Here is a 19911-nt window from a genome sequence, read left to right on the forward strand (position 1 = left end):
CTGGCCCTCAAATAAATAACGCTCAACACCAGCATGATCTAAGGAAGGTGATGGAACCAGGAGTTACACCAGCAGAATTCCTCAACTTCCCCCTTCCCCATCTGAAGTGATTTAGCCTGCTGATGTCCAGGCTTCGCGTTGTTCTAAGGTGGACCCGTGATTTGTTATCGACTTGGTTACTTTCTAATGGAAGACCAGAAGGGCCAGACCTTTCCAGCAGCTGGTGCAGCGGTCAGGTCCATCATCATCACATTCATGACACGTGTGGTGGCAGGGCTGGCAGCGCCCATCCAGCTGGTATTTTCCCCTCACACAGCGAAAGACACACCTTCCATCATCAAACAGCCTGCAGGGGACACAGGAAGCCGCAAAACCAGCTGTGAACACTGGAGATAGAATGGAGAAGTGCCGGCTTGCAGGTCATCTTCCCACGCAGCTCTGACACACTGACACTTCCTCATGGTCCATTTAAATACATCAAACGCCTGGCCAGGTGAAGCTCAGCGTCCATCTCCTCCCTTTCTCCTCCGTTCTCCACACTCGCAAGAGCCCTTTGCCTACCTGGTGCTGGAGATGAAGGAGGAATCAGTAGACACTGCAACACAAACTCTATGGTCTAAAGAAGACTGCTGTATTCTAAAGTGGTGTTGGTCCTAAACGTCAAACCAGGGACAACGCAATCAGAAGCTCTTCAGCTCTGCATTTTAATGCTTTATCAGTTCAGATCATTTTCTGATGTAGAGGAACATTCGGGTCATGATTTCATTTCAGCATTGATGACTATTTCTGAACATCTCTTTTCTCCATCATTAGGCACCTTGATGTTCACTTCAGGTCTTATTATACGATATTTTCAGGTTTTGAAATGAAGGTACAGAAACACAGCTGATGTCCAGATAGCTGCCCTCACCTGGTGGAGATGCACTCGAGACAGTCGTCCTCCTCCGGCCCGCTGCATCGGCTGCAGGAAGCGTGGCATTGCTGACACCCCCCATTCCTGCTGACGTACTCACCTGAGAACCAAACAGTGACAGGCAACACCGGTAAACAACTGTAGCCCAACGTGGACCTTGGTGGGCCACCTGAGGACTGGAAAAACGTTCTTCCAGAATCAATGGAGGTAGAACGTCACACGGTGGAGAACTTGCTGTTGCCCGGTGTCCTCTCCCAAGACTGGACCCAACAGCTCCACTATGCCACAACATTGCTCACTCCAGCTCCAGCTCAGGTCTTCCTTCAACGGCCTGATAGTGAAGGACTTCAGGTTCCGGGAACCGGAGCGAGAACATTCACGCCATGAGAGCAGCAGATGAGATGATCCTCCACCTCAACCTCCGGCTCATTTACGTCCACAAAAGAAACAAAAGACGGCAGCAACATTGGAGTTAGGAGAGATCATTTTAATGTTTGTAGGAGCCCATGACTCGGGGTAAATATTAATCATCATAACCTTTAATAAACAATGGCTCTATGTTCCAAAGAAGACAAAAGAAGAAGAAGAGAGGGGGCAGATATAAAAAGAAAAGCAGGAACGGGATTGGAGCTCTCGCACATACACAACATCCTGCATGACATCAAAAGGAGGTTTGTGCCCCTGAATGGCAAGAACTCATCCATGTCTGAGGTTCCTGAGTAGCATAACATCACAATCAGCTCCAAAAAAAACCCAAAAGTGGCTTTTTATTTTCAAAAGTCATTATTAATGAAAGATCAGCAAGTTTCTACTGAGTGAAGCCAGCAGCGTGGCTCACCAGCACGGCTACAAAAGTGTCAAGTAACAAAACTCTTTTTCTGGCCTCAGCACCACAAACGTACATCAATTATTGCGGTTTACAGGTTTACACTCTGGTTATGGGTTCAGTAGAGAGGTATGTGGCACCAGGACCTTCTCCATAAATAAAACCATCATAAACTGTAACGTCTAGAAACACAAAAACAAGAAAAGTGTGGTGGGCTCATCTGCATGGTCCCATAGCACCACTACGCCTCTACGTTCTACAGCCTACCAGCATCACGGTCGGGTCGGGACCGACCCCGCAACACAACATACAGAATCATCAGAAAACAAAAATTAAAGCATTAAAAACAACAATTAATACAAATGCTGAACATATTATCTACAATACTTAGATAAATTAAGGATTACGATGTGTAATAAAAGCATGGGAAGTGCAGGTGGTGAGTATAGCAGGTTTATTTATTGCATTGTGACTCTGGCGGCCCGGTGGTACGGTACATTCTCCGCTTCTCTACAGAGGGAGGAGCCGAAGTGACGGAGGCACGTTGTGGCTTCAGACGACTGTGTGTTCCGCAGTTTCGCACGTGCATGTACACACGCACGTACACACACACACACACACACGCACACACACAGCCCCTCCCACAAACATAACCTGGTAAATGCAGGCTGGGCGGGGCAGTAAATCAGGCCTGGGTAGTAGTTTGGGTGTGTTAAGAGTGTGTGTGTGTGTGTGTGTGTGTGTGCACGCAACACATAATTTGCATGAGCGACAAGCTGCATCACAGGAAAAGTGAAAGCACACATCTCTATTAAAAACAAAAAAAAGTGTAACATTTCCACACCTGGCGCCCCCAGAGCCTTGTTCCCCTTGGGGGGCGGGGCTATTTGATGATTTGGCATCCATGCTTTGGTCATGAAAAAATACTGACACGTATTTCTGTCTACGGCCACTGCAGCGAGCCGGCAGTTTGTTCGGTACAGAAGGTAGGTGTGTTGTTGATGTGGCGTCGCCGCGGCGACGCAGTCCCGTCTGAGGCGTGGCTGGCCGCTCAGCCCCGTAAAGAACACGTTCTACAGCAGAGCTGCTGCAGAACTTTCCTCTGACAGAGATTGTTCTTTTTCACCAGAACACAGAAGCTACCCTCGGCCCAAGACTCTTCATTTGCTTTCCACAGGCAGGAGGAGAGGAGGAGAGAGCAGAGGGGGAAACGGGGTCGAGGAAGGTCAGAGGTCAATCAAGGGGTTTTTATTTCCATCCATCCAGCCGGGAGGCGGAGACAAGTCCGGCAGGGGCGATGGATAGAGGGAGAGAGACAGAGAGAGAGAGAGAGAGAGAGAGAGAGGGAGAAACAGAGAAAAATCAGAAGGTTGATTTCAAAATCCTCGCCACCCCGAGAGAGGAGCCGCTTGTAAAAAATCAGGTGAATTACTGCTGTCAGCATTGAAAGATTGTATTGTGATTGTAATTTAGCCTTTACACCGGGAACAGGAGAATATGCCGCCGGTAAATATGATTGACACAAGTGGGCGTGTCCTTGGGCGTGTCCCAGCATGGGGTGTGATGTATGATTTTTGCTGCGTCAATTATGGACAGTCAGCATTTTGGAAAACATCAGAAACACCTGAAGGGGATTTCTTCCGATTTGGCAAAAATGTTCAAAATCTGCTCAGATTTTGGTGGTCAAAAGGTCAAGGGTCGACAAAAATAACCCGTTCATCGCCAAAACTCATTTTAAATATCAAACATTTATTGTTCTCTTCTCCCGCGGAGGTTTATTCAAACTGTTTCTTGGGACTCTATTCGTCCTGATATTTGTGGGTGGTAGTAGCCTAGCGGGTAACACACTCGCCTATGAACCAGAAGACCCAGGTTCGAATCCCACTTACTACCATTGTGTCCCTGAGCAAGACACTTAACCCTGAGTGTCTCCAGGGGGGGACTGTCCCTGTAAATACTGATTGTAAGTCGCTCTGGATAAGGGCGTCTGATAAATGCTGTAAATGTAAAAATATTTTTTGAAACTGAATGTGTTTTGTGGAGCTGTGTAGGTGTAATAGGGAGTGTAATACTCACCATCTTTACAGATGGTGCTGACAACACACACCCCGCCCTCCAGGTTGTAGCCACTCACACACGTGCTGCAGTTGTGTTCACCTGGACCAGTGCAGGTGTAGCAGGTGTGGTCACACCTACACGTATGACACATGGGACACGTTGATGTAGGACACCACCTTCTAGAACGATTCAGCGGGTGACTGGCGCTCCACTCACTTGCGGCAGGATTTGCGCAGCTCCCCATTGGCTGCCTGTTCTTGGGCCAAGTAATAGCCAGCACTGCAGCTGGACACACAGCGCCAGTCCTCCATGTAGTAGCCCTCCGCACACTCGTTACACGCCTCCATACCGGTACCTGCACACACAGTCAGATGGAGGACGTGCCTGCACGCACAGGAACTGGAGGTGGAGAAGGCGGAGAACGTACCTGCACACGTGGCACACGCCGGGTGGCACGGCTCACAAGTCCGTCTGTGCCCATTGTAGTAGGTCCCCGGGTCACAGGACAGCTGGCACCGGTTCCCCTGCAGACTGGTGGAAGAAGATCTGTGAGCATCAGTTCTTCACGAGGACACCTTCTACCAATCAGGACTGAGCTGCTCTCTACCATTAATCTAATAGTTATTGTCATTTATAGTCATTTATAGTAATGGGGCAGTGGTGTCCTAGCGGTTAAGGAAGCGGCCCCGTAACCAGAAGGTTGCCGGTTCAAATCCCGATCCTCCAAGGTGCCACTGAGCAAAGCACCGTCCCCACACACTGCTCCCCGGGCGCCTGTCATGGCCGCCCACTGCTCACTCAGGGTGATGGTTAAATGCAGAGGACACGTTTCACTGTGTGTACCGTGTGCTGTGCTGCTGTGAAACACATGTGACAATCACTTCACTTTCAGTATTTACCAGACGCCCTTATCCAGAGCGACTTACAGTCAGTAGTTACAGGACAGTCCCCCCTGGAGACACTCAGGGTTAAGTGTCCTGCTCAGGGACACGATGGTAGTAAGTGGGGTTTGTGACTGGGACACGTTACAAAGTACACAGTGAAATGAAACAACGTTCTTCTCCGGAACCTGGTGCTACACGGAACATTTCAATTGAAATAAAGTGTGTGTGCAACACAAACCGGGGACACAGGGAGTGCAAGAACCTGATGGGCCTGGAGCTGGAACATCTGCCTGAAGGAACTTCTGTATCGCCATATACCGGTCGTTTTAAAATAATTTTATTAACAATAGGAAAATAGGAAAAGGAAAGAGGACGCGCTGTAGAGGTGATTTTAAATTAACGTAAGAAATGTTATCACCGAATTATCTCCTAAGCGTAAAATAACAAAGTATTTTGGTCCCTGTGGTTGATTGTCTGCTTGTAGGTGTGTGTGCTTGTGATCAGTCATTCGTACCTGAACCCAGGTTTGCAGTCAGTGCAGATCCCGGACGCGCTGCACTTCCTGCAGCTCTCACTGCACTTCCTGCACATCCTGGAGTCTGTAAAACCCCCACACGCACGTCAGGGTTTTTAAATGGACGCCGCCGCGTGGGGACGCTCGGGGGACTACTTACCCAGCTGGAGGTAGAAGCCGTCGGGGCAGGTGGGCACGCAGGTGTTGGAACCTTCCTTCAGGTAGAAGCCCGGTCTGCAGGAGGAGCACTGATCACTGCGGCCGCCCACACAGGACTCGCACAGCGCCGAACACTTCTTACACCGCCGCTTATCATCCCGGAAGAAGCCCGCCGGACACTCGGACACGCACGTCCTGCGGGGACGGATATACACAGAACAGGCATCGCTCGTCATTGTGGGACACGGTGAAACGGGTCCTCTGTATTTAACCATCACCCTTGGTGAGCAGGGTTCATCAAGGGGACCTCAGTGGCACCTTGGCGGGTCGGGATTCGAACCTTCTGATTACGGGGCCGCTTTCTTACCCGCCAGGCCACCACTGTACCTACTGAGCACCTCTGAACCCCACTTACTACCATCGTGTCCTGTAAGACGTTACCCAATACGTACTGTACTACGTCTCTTATTTACGGACATTTCCCCAGAATCCCGTCTCTAATTCTACCTTCTACAGGAAACAAATGAGAGGATGGAGCAGATAATCGTCCCTGGCAGAGACACTGTCTGCTGCTAGTCCAAGTGTGTGGGTGTTTTCTAGTGTACCTGGTGTTGTTCTTGAATTTGAGGAAATAGTGCAGGCAGTTGATGCACTGCTGTGGACCTGGACCTTCACAGCCGTTCTCACTGCACTCGGGGTCACACTCACCTGGACACACACACACACACACACACACACACACACACACGTTGTATGGAAACAGTACGGTGAAGAGTGAAGTCGTGCGTTGGTGTTCAGTAGACAGACCATGATACTCCTCAAGAGTCTCTTCTTCTTCTTCCGTTGGCTGTTCAGGGGCGGAGCGCGGCTTCTCACTCCGCCCGGAGTACGGGTGGACCGAGGTTCCGTACAGGACCAGAGACCACTCCTTCAGCTTACCTACAGAGAGGAGGAGGAGCACAAGACTTAAAGTGGTGGCAGGGCAAGGTGCAGACCACTACACAGAGATGACGGGTCCAGTAAGAACGCGAGGTTTTTGGTGGACGGACGCATGACGGGTCCAGTGAGAACGCGAGATTTTTGGTGGACGGATGTGTGGTGGGTCCAGTGAGAACGTGAGGTTTATGGTGGACGGACGTGTGGTGGGTCCAGTGAGAACGTGAGGTTTTTGGTGGACGGACGCGTGACGGGTCCAGTAAGAACGCGAGGTTTTTGGTGGACGGACGTGTGGTGGGTCCAGTGAGAACGCGAGGTTTTTGGTGGACGGACGCGTGACGGGTCCAGTGAGAACGTGAGGTTTTTGGTGGACGGACGCATGACGGGTCCAGTGAGAACGTGAGGTTTTTGGTGGACGGGACGCATGACGGGTCCAGTGAGAACGTGAGGTTTTTGGTGGACGGACGCATGACGGGTCCAGTGAGAACGTGAGGTTTTTGGTGGACGGACGCATGACGGGTCCAGTGAGAACGTGAGGTTTATGGTGGACGGACGTGTGGTGGGTCCAGTAAGAACGCGAGGTTTTTGGTGGACGGACGCTTGACGGGTCCAGTAAGAACGTGAGGTTTTTGGTGGACGGACGCTTGACTGGTCCTGTCGAGGTTTTTGGTTGACGGACGCGTGACTGGTCCAGTGAGAACGCGAGGTTTTTGGTGGACGGACGCGTGACTGGTCCAGTGAGAATGTGAGGTTTTTGGTGGACGGACGCGTGATTGGTCCAGTCGAGGTTTTTGGTTGACGGACGCGTGACTGGTCCAGTGAGAACGCGAGGTTTTTGGTGGACGGATGTGTGGTGGGTCCAGTAAGAACGTGAGGTTTATGGTGGACGGACGCATGACGGGTCCAGTGAGAACGTGAGGTTTTTGGTGGACGGACGCATGACGGGTCCAGTGAGAACGTGAGGTTTTTGGTGGACGGATGTGTGGTGGGTCCAGTAAGAACGCGAGGTTTTTGGTGGACGGATGTGTGGTGGGTCCAGTGAGAACGTGAGGTTTTTGGTGGACGGACGCGTGACGGGTCCAGTAAGAACGTGAGGTTTATGGTGGACGGACGTGTGGTGGGTCCAGTAAGAACGCGAGGTTTTTGGTGGACGGACGCTTGACGGGTCCAGTAAGAACGTGAGGTTTTTGGTGGACGGACGCGTGACGGGTCCAGTAAGAACGTGAGGTTTTTGGTGGACGGACGCGTGACGGGTCCAGTAAGAACGTGAGGTTTATGGTGGACGGACGTGTGGTGGGTCCAGTGAGAATGTGAGGTTTTGGTGGACGGACGCGTGATTGGTCCAGTCGAGGTTTTTGGTGGACGGACGCGTGACGGGTCCAGTAAGAACGTGAGGTTTTTGGTGGACGGACGCGTGACGGGTCCAGTAAGAACGTGAGGTTTTTGGTGGACGGACGCGTGACGGGTCCAGTAAGAACGTGAGGTTTTTGGTGGACGGACGCGTGACGGGTCCAGTGAGAACGTGAGGTTTTTGGTGGACGGACGCGTGATGGGTCCAGTAAGAACGTGAGGTTTATGGTGGACGGACGCGTGACGGGTCCAGTGAGAACGTGAGGTTTTTGGTGGACGGACGCGTGGCGGGTCCAGTAAGAACGCGAGGTTTTGGTGGACGGACGCTTGACGGGTCCAGTAAGAACGTGAGGTTTTTGGTGGACGGACGCTTGACGGGTCCAGTAAGAACGTGAGGTTTTTGGTGGACGGACGCGTGACGGGTCCAGTGAGAATGTGAGGTTTTTGGTGGACGGACGCGTGACGGGTCCAGTGAGAACGCGAGGTTTTTGGTGGACGGACGCGTGACGGGTCCAGTGAGAACGTGAGGTTTTGGTGGACGGATGTGTGGTGGGTCCAGTGAGAACGTGAGGTTTTTGGTGGACGGACGCGTGACGGGTCCAGTGAGAACGTGAGGTTTTTGGTGGACGGATGTGTGGTGGGTCCAGTGAGAACGTGAGGTTTTTGGTGGACGGACGCGTGACGGGTCCAGTGAGAATGTGAGGTTTTTGGTGGACGGACGCGTGATTGGTCCAGTCGAGGTTTTTGGTTGACGGACGCGTGACGGGTCCAGTGAGAACGCGAGGTTTTTGGTGGACGGATGTGTGGTGGGTCCAGTGAGAATGTGAGGTTTTTGGTGGACGGACGCGTGATTGGTCCAGTCGAGGTTTTTGGTTGACGGACGCGTGACGGGTCCAGTGAGAACGCGAGGTTTTTGGTGGACGGATGTGTGGTGGGTCCAGTGAGAACGTGAGGTTTTTGGTGGACGGACGCGTGACGGGTCCAGTGAGAATGTGAGGTTTTTGGTGGACGGACGCGTGATTGGTCCAGTCGAGGTTTTTGGTTGACGGACGCGTGACGGGTCCAGTGAGAACGCGAGGTTTTTGGTGGACGGATGTGTGGTGGGTCCAGTGAGAATGTGAGGTTTTTGGTGGACGGACGCGTGATTGGTCCAGTCGAGGTTTTTGGTTGACGGACGCGTGACGGGTCCAGTGAGAACGCGAGGTTTTTGGTGGACGGATGTGTGGTGGGTCCAGTGAGAACGTGAGGTTTTTGGGAGACGGACGCGTGACTGGTACAGTAAGAACGTGAGGTTTTTGGTGGACGGACGCGTGATTGGTCCAGTCGAGGTTCATGGCTGGTCCTCTCGGACCTCAAGGTTTAAGGTGGATGGAAGCGTGACGGCAGGGTGAAGCGTGACTGGTCCTCTCGGAACGCTGGAGATACCTGGGGCTTTCTGGCTGCGTAGCTGTGATGGCGAGTCGTGGATCTCTAGAACCCAGTCTCCTGCAGCCTTCTCACCCCAGCAGTGCGTGGTCATGAACTCCCAGTTCTTAAAGCCTTCCATCGAGTGGTCAAACAGCCTGGACACACACACAGGAGATTTAATCCACCAAATGTCAAGTTACATTTACAGCATTTACCAGACGCCCTTATCCAGACTTACAACCAGTAGTTACAGGGACAGTCCCCCCCCTGGAGACACTCAGGGTTTCGTGTCCTGCTCAAGGACACGATGGTAGTAAGTGGGTTTTGAACCTGGGTCTTCTGGTTCATCCGCTAGGCCACTACCAGCCATGGTAATTGTGTGCAGGTGAACGTCTTCTCTGGTTCGTACCTGTTGGCCAGGAGCTGAGACTTGGTGCCGGACGGAGAGGTGAGGTTGATTGACAGGTCTCCCCGGCGGGGGTGCTGAATCGTGATGCGCACCACCACGTGTTCCAGGTAGATGACATGGTGGTTGGCATTGTCTGTGCAGCCAGTCGCTTTGTACATGGATCGAACCACATGCTCAGGCCGAATTGTCCTACAGGAGACAGAATCATCATCATCATCATCATCATTTCCTGCACACAACTGCGACCACAGTGATGAGTCTTTAAAAGGGCAGGAAATTCAGGCGGAGGGACGAAAATGTTTACAGCAACGTGGACTGTGGAGGATTCCAGATTACCCATAATCCCAGTACTCCATAACCACCTAACCAACATGGGTCTAGTCAACTAACTAACTAACTAACTAACATCAGTTACATTTAACAAGCCTCATAAACACACACTTTTTTCCCCATGCGCTTCAGGAGGTGCTTCAGTGGAAGGGCAGTTGCTATGGTTACCTGAATTGTCGGTCAGCATTTTCCAGACAGATGTGCTGAGCGGGGACCTGCTTCCATCGCTCCGCCTCCCTCACCATCGCCTCCGCGTCCATCAACCCAAAGCCATAGAGATGACTGACTGCAGAAACAACCAATCAGGTGAAGGCACTCCACATGGAGCCACTCCCCCCACTCCGGCCTGCGCGTAAGTGGAGGTACCGTTGTATCCTGCCGCATTGGTTTTCCAGTCCGGAGCGCTCAGATGTCCAGCGCGAGACGTTTTCACGATGATGTGCTGAACGTCCCTCCATGTTAGGAGAGGACTGAGACACACACACACACACACACACACACACACCATACATAAACCAAAACAGATACAAACCATACTAAAATGTGCAAATAAAAACCTTCTTCTGGAAAGTTGACCGTGTGTGCGAGACAGTGCGCGTGTAAATGTCCTCCATTCCTGTCTTACTTTGCTTCTAATGCCAGCGCGATGATCCCAGCAGCCATCGGTGCGGAGGCTGAGGTCCCCGTGTGGCTGTCAGTGCAGCGCTGGCGGAGGTCAGTAGTTATCTACAGATGACGACAACGTCATAAAACATGAATATTACAAACATCAGATGTACAGTAGAGACCAAACGTCTGGACACCTTCTCATTCAACGTGTGTTCTTTATCTTCATATTTTCTCACTGAAGGCATCAAAAATATGAATGAACACATGTGGAGTTCTGTACTTAACAAAAAGTGGAGACCTGACCTCCACAGTCACCGGACCTGAACCCAGTCCAGATGGTTTGGGGTGAGCTGGACCAACAAGTGCTAAACACCTCTGGGAACTCCTTCAAGACTGTTGGAGAAGCATTTCAGGTGACGACCTATTGAAGCTCATCGAGAGAATGCCAAGAGTGTGTAAAGCAGTAATCAGAGCAAAGAAACTAGAATATAAAACATGTTTTCAGCTATTTCACCTTTTTTTGTTAAGTACAGAACTCCACATGTGTTCATTCATAGTTTTGATGCCTTCAGTGAGAATCTACCAACGTAAATGGTCATGAAGATAAAGAAAACACGTTGAATGAGGAGGTGTCCAGACTTTTGTCCACTCAAAAGAAGTAAAGGAGCCGCAGTGAGTGGTGTGAGGAGTGACATGGAGGCTCGAAAAGCTGCTGAGAGACGGAGGAGCTGCAGACATGAGAAGAAGTGAAGAGTCGGTTACAGACACGTCTTCTTCTTCCTGCGTCCTCATGCTGGATTTGGTCCTTTTGGAAGGAGCCAGGAGATGAGTGTGTAAGACTGTGGCGTGTGTGTGTTGGGCTTCAACAAAAGAGAGAGGAATTTCACACCAGTGTGTGAGACAAGCTGCGAGCTGAGAGAGAACCAGTTCACATACACACACTGCAGGTCACGCCAGAACACACACACACACACACACACACACACACACACACTCTCTCTATAGCAAAAGATGTTCTTATTTTATAGATTTTAACTGGAATAGAGACGTCGTCATGGCGCCACTCACGATCTTGCGGTCGTAGTTCTCGCCGCTGCTGTAGGTGGTGGTCAGCGTGGACGCGCACTCCTCCAGGTACCAGGGCTTGCGGCCGCTCTCGGCCGTGCTGCTGATGCTGATGGTGTAGATGGAGTTGGTGTAGCCGTCACAGGAGCAGTGGTCTCGACTCCGCCCACCATTACCTGATGCCCACACAAAAATGGAGCCACGCCCCTTCCTGCCCTGGAGAAGAGGGAGGAGTTAAATGCACTGTGTGTGCTCGTCTCGTCCTAATCAGACCCTGTGCTGAAATGGGCGGGGCTGATGGAAAGAGGCGGGGCTGATGGAACATCGCTGTGTCTCTCCGTACCTGCGGCTGACACTCTTTATTTCACTCGGTTAAACTAGAACAATGTTCGCGCGTTTCAGTCTGGAGATCGTGTGTGTGTGTGTGTGTGTGTGTGTGTGTGTGTGTGTGTGTGGTGTGTGTGTGTGTGTGTGTGTGTGTGTGTGTGTGTGTGTGTGTGTGTGTGTGTGTATGTGTGTGTGTGTGTGTGTGTGTGTGTGTGCGTGCGCACCTGCCGGATGCCGTTCTCAAAAGCCTGCCTGGCGAGTGCTGCCGGGCCGTCCACCGTCTTGCCATCGTCATCGGGTCCCCAGCTGGCACTGTAGATGTCAATGTGCTGTGGCTGCAGACTGAGGGACTTCGCCTCGACCATATCAGTCACGTCCCCATCAAGCATCCGCACACCTTCACACACACACACACACACACGCACACACACTTTAAAATACGAATATAGGACAGTTCAATATCGGTCCTCGAGAAAGCGGGACGTGTGGTGATCTGCTGGTGAAGCGGACGTGTGTGGATCTGCTGGTCAAGCGGGACGTGTGTGGATCTGCTGGTCAAGCGGGACGTGTGTGGATCTGCTGGTCAAGCGGGACGTGTGTGGATCTGCTGGTCAAGCGGGACGTGTGTGGATCTGCTGGTCAAGCGGGACGTGTGTGGATCTGCTGGTCAAGCGGGACGTGTGTGGATCTGCTGGTCAAGCGGGACGTGTGTGGATCTGCTGGTCAAGCGGGACGTGTGTGGATCTGATGGTGAAGCGGGACGTGTGTGGATCTGATGGTGAAGCGGGACGTGTGTGGATCTGATGGTGAAGCGGGACGTGTGTGGATCTGATGGTGAAGCGGGACGTGTGTGGACTGATGGTTGAAGCTGGCGGTGTGTGGATCTGATGGTGAAGCGGGACGTGTGTGGATCTGATGGTGAAGCGGGACGTTGTGTGATCTGATGGTGAAGCGGGAAGTGTGTGGATCTGCTGGTGAAGCGGGACGTGTGGTGGATCTGCTGGTCAAGCGGGACGTGTGTGGATCTGATGGTCCAGCGGGACGTGTGTGGATCTGATGGTGAAGCGGGGACGTGTGTGGATCTGATGGTGAAGCGGGGACGTGTTTGGATCTGCTGTGAAGCGGGGAGTGTGTGGATCTGATGGTCAAGCGGGACGTGTGTGGATCTGATGGTGAAGCGGGACGTGTGTGGATCTTATGGTGAAGCGGACGTGTGTGGATCTGATGGTGATGAAGCGGACGTGTGTGGATCTGATGGTGAAGCGGGACGTGTGTGGATCTGATGGTGAAGCTGGACGTTGTGTGGATCTGATGGTGAAGCGGGACGTGTGTGGATCTGATGGTGAAGCGGGACGTGTGTGGATCTGATGGTGAAGCTGGAGTGTGTGGAATCTGCTGGTGAAGCGTGGACGTGTGGTGGATCTGCTGGTGATGCGGGACGTGTGTGGATCTGCTGGTGAAGCGGGACGTGTGTGGATCTGCTGGTGAATGCAGCGGACGTGTGTGGATCTGCTGGTGAAGCGGGACGTGTGTGGATCTGATGGTGAAGCGGGACGTGTGTGGAATCTGCTGGTGAAGCGGGACGTGTGTGGATCTGATGGTGAAGCGGGACGTGTGTGGATCTGCTGGTGAAGCGGGACGTGTGTGGATCTGATGGTGAAGCGGGACGTGTGTGGATCTGATGGTGAAGCGGGACGTGTGTGGATCTGATGGTGAAGCGGGACGTGTGTGGATCTGATGGTCAAGCGGGACGTGTGTGGATCTGATGGAAGCGGGACGTGTGTGGATCTGATGGTGAAGCGGGACGTGTGTGGATCTGCTGGTGAAGCGGGACGTGTGTGGCACAGCAGCACAGCATACAATCACTTCACTTCACTTTCTTTCTTCTGGACATAGGGCTGTACTAACTTCTGTTCCCAGCAGTTTAGTTATGTTTAGTTCTTTACATTTATACAAGCTGTTTACATCAAATGAAGGTGTCAAATGTTGAGAGAAGAGACATAATAAAGAACGTATAAAACTGTACGTTTACTGTACACCTACACAGGAAACCATACACACATCATGCCACCTCACCTCCAATGCGTGCGTTGTAAGCTATGCCCACCGTGCAGTGAGAGTTGTTTGCAGATGCTGCCACTTCACCTGCACACCGCGTCCCATGCCTGCCACACACACACACACACACACACACACACACACACACACACACACACACACACACAATTTTCATGCACAGACTCAGTAACTGGCGGTACACACTTTGAAAGAGTGAGAATTTGTGCATGTGTGTTGGGGAGGACTGCAGGTTTACACACACACACACACACACACACACAGGAATCCTCCAGCAAACCAGACACATAAGACAGGTCAGGGGTCAACATCGGCAGGTAGACACACACTGATGTTCAATACAGGACCTTCAAACTACTGGAACTACTTCTAAACATACCCACCTCCTCATTCATTTTCATCATTTCCCCCTTTTATCTTTTCTAATGGGGAACAGATACACTGATTTACATTTTTATGTGTTTGCAAAAATAAGTACAAGGACAGACACACACACACACACACACAAAAAGATAAAAGTCTCTCTCTCTCTCCTGGTTAAAAGCAGGCCACCAGTGAACTGGTGTACTGAGCGGTTTTATAAAGCATTTTAAAGGGAATCTGGGGGACGAGAGACAGGAATCCAACCCCAGATTACAGAGGAATGAACAGCACATTCACACACACCCACGCTAAAAAGAGGGAGGAAGGTGGCGCTCACTTGTTCTCATTGCTGGCATCATATCGGGGCATGGGGTCCAGGTCATTACCATTCACATCATAACTGGCCTGGTTGTCCTAGAAGCACAGAGGGCCGCAGTTAATCCGGCATGTTCTGTACAAGCCGGGGTTAAACACACGCGCACACAGCCTTACATAGTTCTGGACAAGGTCCGGATGGTTTCTCTCGATGCCGTCGTCCAGGATGGTCACCACCACGTCTTTGCCGGTGTATCCTCTCTTCCAGGCTCCAACAATGTTCATGTCGGACTGGCAGTTATGGATGTCTCCATTACAGTGCTACACAGACACACACACACACACACACACACACAGTTACGGTCATAAAACACAGTCTCACCACCCACCCAGGGCTCTAGAGTGGGGACATCATTTCCCAATGGTAACTAGAAGGTAGCCTCCACTTCACCACCTCAGCATCCATTTTTGTGCGAATCGAAACAAATCACCTGACCACTCATTTACTGAGTGAGTTCGAGAAATTAAACGATATAAAAAGCACAATGCGTCTACAAAACGCATTACACGCAGCAATAAATGTCCCCGCTCACCGCTGCATTTCCAATCATCAGGCCGAGACGATAGTCAAGTTTAAGCCCATAAAACACTCGCACTTTTAATTTAGATTTTATTTTTATTTCATTTATCTTGTTTTAATTTCAGCTCAGTGAAGCACTTTAAGCACCAACATGTTCTCATCAAGTCACCTTTCTTGTCAAATTAAGAACCTTATGTTAACCAGAGAGTTAGTTAAATCAATATTGCCTACATGGACCTGTAAAACCGCGTAATTTAATGTAATGTCGTCTTTTTTTTGTGCTTGTGCACCTAACAACAGCCCTGCTCCAGACTAAATCTTTCAGAAGAAGACTTTACAAAAAAAAAAAAATATATATATATATATAATAAATCCAATCTGTCATAATTCCTATTATCCAAACATGGGATGACATAATGAGCAGCTTGATTATGGTTCTCTATGCTCAGCACTTTGGGAATAATACATCGTATTAATATTATATAACAATAAAATTAATTATACATTATACAAATATATAACTATACAAATGAAACAGATGATCTGAGTAACGCAGAAACACACACACACACACACACTTCTACTTACTATGTACCACATGCTGCTCCACTTGGCATCATTGAAGTAGATGGATGAGGTGGGGCTTGACTGGGCGTGGCTGAAAGTGGGTGTGGCCAGTTTATAATCCCTTTTAACCCGCCGGCGAACCACCTGCTGCTGGACCCACTGCACCTGCACAGCAGATTGAGATTAGAAGACGTGGATCTGAAAGGCTCCGGATCAGAGGTGGATGTAGCAGTTATGTCAACTCATTTTAGTGGATTATATTTAGGCCAGAGGTCCATGTATCTCTCCATGGGTCAGGTAGACCTCCACAATATGGTCTTGGTCAGAACATCAACAAACCTTCCTGGGAATATGAAGGTCATTTCATATGACCTTCATATGATGCAGTCGCGTTCTGCCACACTAAGAAGACTCTGCGTGAGGGGGTGGTTACCTTCGGCTCCATGGAGATGAAGCTGTGGTGGCCCCTGCTGGACAGGGTGGAACGCTTGATGGTGTGACTGTGGAAGAAATGGTAGAAATCCTGCAGGTCACCGATCTGAAAAAAAAAAAAAAAAAAAAAAAGTCTGTTAGACGCAGAAGTAGGAACGTTCACGCGCATTCAGACACCTACAAACCAACATTACAATTATGGCATGCGTGGTCCAGGTCGAAACTTCCAGGATGGTTCCAAAACCCCGAAGCATCGCGGGCGCGTCGCAATAAAACCGTCTGGTGACGCAACTCGTGACATTCCTCAGCGCACAGGCCCAGTTCTACAGAAGAACACATCACCGCGAGTCCTGCCATCACACCTCCATTCCCAGCATCTTCTCAAGCAGAAGAACGATTCATGGTGCATTCACGCGCCTTCTCACCACCACCAAAAAGAGAGCAATCTGCCCCTAAAGGAGTGTGTTGGGACATGTCTCCACAAGCGCACCAGCTGAATGAAGGTTTACTGAGAAGCCAGATGCACTCTGGGACTGCAGACACATTTACAGTCAAATTCCCACAAACCACGTCCACGCGCGTCTGCACGTCTCTCGGTGGAAATGGCGGATTTATAGCCGCATGCGCCCGGGACGATAAAATGGCGGCGCGGCCGGGCGCGGGCCAGACGGTCCAGCTGGGACTGTGGATCGTCACCGTTTATCCATCTTCACGTCTGGTCAGGATCTTCTCCATCTCACCAACTCAACAGTCCCGTGTGGAGAACTTTAAACAGACAACCCATCACAGCACAGAGCCACCAGCCAGGAGCTCCACATGAATGGCCCACTGCGCACTAAAAAGATTCAATATTTCATATTTATATAAAGTTAAAAAAAAATATGAAAAATGATGAACAATTCTGCAACGCTCTGCTCACAGGAACTCCAGCATGAACACTGAAATTAACCACACTGCTGTCACCCATGACCAGATGAGTCCAGCTCAACCAACAACCCAGAGCTCCTCCCTGGAACCACCAGACGAAGATCTCAGCCTGGTCTGGTAGCCGCACTGCCCCAAGTTTCTCCAGCGGATCAGACCCACACACGTCCAGCTTCTCCAGAGGATCAGACCCACACACGTCCAGCTTCTCCAGAGGATCAGACCCACACACGTCCAGCTTCTCCAGAGGATCAGACCCGCACACGTCCAGCTTCTCCAGAGGATCAGACCCGCACACGTCCAGCTTCTCCAGAGGATCAGACCCACACACGTCCAGCTTCTCCAGAGGATCAGACCCACACACGTCCAGCTTCTCCAGCGGATCAGACCCACACACGTCCAGCTTCTCCAGAGGATCAGACCCGCACACGTCCAGCTTCTCCAGCGGATCAGACCCGCACACGTCCAGCTTCTCCAGCGGATCAGACCCGCACACGTCCAGCTTCTCCAGCGGATCAGACCCACACACGTCCAGCTTCTCCAGAGGATCAGACCCACACACGTCCAGCTTCTCCAGAGGATCAGACCCACACACGTCCAGCTTCTCCAGAGGATCAGACCCACACACGTCCAGCTTCTCCAGAGGATCAGACCCACACACGTCCAGCTTCTCCAGAGGATCAGACCCACACACGTCCAGCTTCTCCAGCGGATCAGACGCACACACGTCCAGCTTCTCCAGCGGATCAGACCCACACACGTCCAGCTTCTCCAGCGGATCAGACCCACACACGTCCAGCTTCTCCAGCGGATCAGACCCACACACGTCCAGCTTCTCCAGAGGATCAGACCCACACACGTCCAGCTTCTCCATCGGATCAGATCCAGATTAGAGCTAAATTGACATACACCACCGTCTGCGATACCAGAATATTTTATGATTTATGATGTTTTGGCTCGACTGCATGTTTGTGGGTGTGAAGTCAGGTGGAGGGACAGTTCCTGATCACCTGATGCCAGCTTTCCTCAATCAGGAAACACAGCAAACGAAGAAGAACATGAGTTCAGATGCCACCAAAACAAGAAGGATCCAACGTGCTAGAAGCAGCAGAAGATCATGATGGACAGAAGAAGAGCAGGAGGAGACCTGCTGGAGGTCCCGGACCAGGAGGACTGGAGAGCTGTCCTGCTGGCTGTGGACGTGGTTCATGTAAATGAGGAGGAAAGGAAAATATCCGCCGTTTTTAACATGCAAATTCCAATCAGGAAGCACTTCCGGTTCGGCGGCGGAAAGACGCGCTGTTGTCGCCGTTTGCACTTGTTTTGTGGAGATTAGATCGATTTCCGCGGGGTCGAGGAAGCGCAGTGTCGTCTAATCGATAATCGGTAATAAACAGGCACCGCGCATGCGCGCTGTACTTTGTCCCACATTTCCACGCAAGTCCAACTACACACACGGAGAGAAGGCGAGAAAGAGAGGGAGAGAGAGAGGGAGGAAGGAAGAGATGTCTGAACTTTTCCTGCACGCCGCTCAACTCCGGACCGGAGCAGGTGTCCAGCGGGGACTCGGTTCCGAGGACGCCTACCTGTCCCATGTTCCTGTACCCGTACTTGCTGGCAATGCGCTCGGCGAGCTCGGCGCCGCCGCTGATCCGGACCGCCCAGTGGTTGGTGAAGACGCGGGACGCGCACGGCGGGGACGCGAACCAGAGCGCCAGCAGGAGCGCACACAGCGCCATGAGAAGCGGCTCGGTTCGACCCTCCGCGTTCCGCCGCGTCTCCCTCCAGTTCAGGTGGAGAAATGGCTACAGCGACGCTGGGGAGCGGAGCTGAGGGCTTCCCGGCTTCCGCAGGGTCCTAAACTCCACCGGGCACCGAGCTTCTCACTACGAGGGGAGCTGAGGGCTTCCCGGGTTCCGCAGGGTCCTAAACTCCACCGGGCACCGAGCTTCTCACTACGAGGGGAGCTGAGGGCTTCCCGGCTTCCGCAGGGTCCTAAACTCCGCCGGGCACCGAGCTTCTCACTACGAGGGGAGCTGAGGGCTTCCCGGCTTCCGCAGGGTCCTAAACTCCACCGGGCACCGAGCTTCTCACTACGAGGGGAGCTGAGGGCTTCCCGGGTTCCGCAGGGTCCTAAACTCCACCGGGCACCGAGCTTCTCGGCGGGGTCCTACCGTGCGTCTCACTACGAGGGGAGCTGAGGGCTTCCCGGCTTCCGCGGGGTCCTAAACTCCACCGGGCGCCGCACGTCTCACTACGAGGGGAGCTGAGGGCTTCCCGGCTTCCGCAGGGTCCTAAACTCCACCGGGCACCGAGCTTCTCACTACGAGGGGAGCTGAGGGCTTCCCGGCTTCCGCGGGGTCCTAAACTCCACCGGGCGCCGCACGTCTCACTACGAGGGGAGCTGAGGGCTTCCCGGCTTCCGCAGGGTCCTAAACTCCACCGGGCACCGAGCTTCTCGGCGGGGTCCTACCGTGCGTCTCACTACGAGGGGAGCTGAGGGCTTCCCGGCTTCCGCAGGGTCCTAAACTCCGCCGGGCACCGAGCTTCTCACTACGAGGGGAGCTGAGGGCTTCCCGGCTTCCGCGGGGTCCTAAATTCCGCCAGGCGCCGAGCTTCTCGGCGGGGTCCTACCGTGCGTCTCACTACGAGCGGAGCTGAGGGCTTCCCGGCTTCCGCGGGGTCCTAAACTCCACCGGGCGCCGCACGTCTCACTACGAGGGGAGCTGAGGGCTTCCCGGCTTCCGCAGGGTCCTAAACTCCGCCGGGCACCGAGCTTCTCGGCGGGGTCCTACCGTGCGTCTCACTACGAGCGGAGCTGAGGGCTTCCCGGCTTCCGCGGGGTCCTAAACTCCACCGGGCGCCGC

The 19911-nt window shown here is 52.2% G+C and overlaps 1 protein-coding gene across 2 annotated transcripts; it reads right to left on the bottom strand.

The window, feature by feature from the left end:
- Positions 1–164: 164 nt before the first annotated feature.
- On the bottom strand, positions 165–18963 carry LOC114783333 (proprotein convertase subtilisin/kexin type 5-like). 2 transcript variants are annotated; one of them, XM_028968773.1, is made up of 22 exons: positions 18631–18963; positions 16122–16226; positions 15710–15853; positions 14719–14862; positions 14564–14640; positions 13864–13952; positions 12012–12184; positions 11464–11676; positions 10412–10512; positions 10153–10256; positions 9955–10072; positions 9457–9645; positions 9066–9202; positions 6162–6293; positions 5960–6062; positions 5356–5549; positions 5196–5280; positions 4225–4328; positions 4014–4152; positions 3816–3931; positions 911–1013; positions 165–346 (listed from the first exon to the last, which is right to left on the bottom strand). In XM_028968773.1, the coding sequence occupies exons 1-22, from the start codon at positions 18781–18783 to the stop codon at positions 184–186; spliced, it is 2886 nt and encodes a 961-aa protein (XP_028824606.1). In that variant the 5' UTR covers positions 18784–18963; the 3' UTR covers positions 165–183. The 2 variants fall into 2 exon arrangements, with proteins under 2 accessions (XP_028824606.1, XP_028824607.1); XM_028968774.1 differs by lacking the exons at positions 165–346; positions 911–1013 and adding an exon at positions 1655–2906 and having other exon boundaries at positions 18631–18960.
- Positions 18964–19911: the final 948 nt, after the last annotated feature.

This window comes from Denticeps clupeoides, unplaced genomic scaffold (genome assembly GCF_900700375.1).
Source record: "Denticeps clupeoides unplaced genomic scaffold, fDenClu1.1, whole genome shotgun sequence".
NCBI lineage: Eukaryota > Metazoa > Chordata > Actinopteri > Clupeiformes > Denticipitidae > Denticeps > Denticeps clupeoides.

What these genes read in the sequence shown, in the direction of transcription:
- LOC114783333 (XM_028968773.1), bottom strand. Translation starts at nt 18,783, where the DNA reads ATGGCGCTGTGTGCGCTCCTGCTGGCGCTCTGGTTCGCGTCCCCGCCG. An exon ending in TTACAACGCACGCATTGGAG is followed by an intron (nt 12,185 to 13,863) that starts GTGAGGTGGCAT and finishes GTGTGTGTGAAG; the next exon opens with GTGTGCGGATGCTTGATGGG. An exon ending in CTGCGCAAATCCTGCCGCAA is followed by an intron (nt 3,932 to 4,013) that starts GTGAGTGGAGCG and finishes TCATACGTGTAG; the next exon opens with GTGTGACCACACCTGCTACA.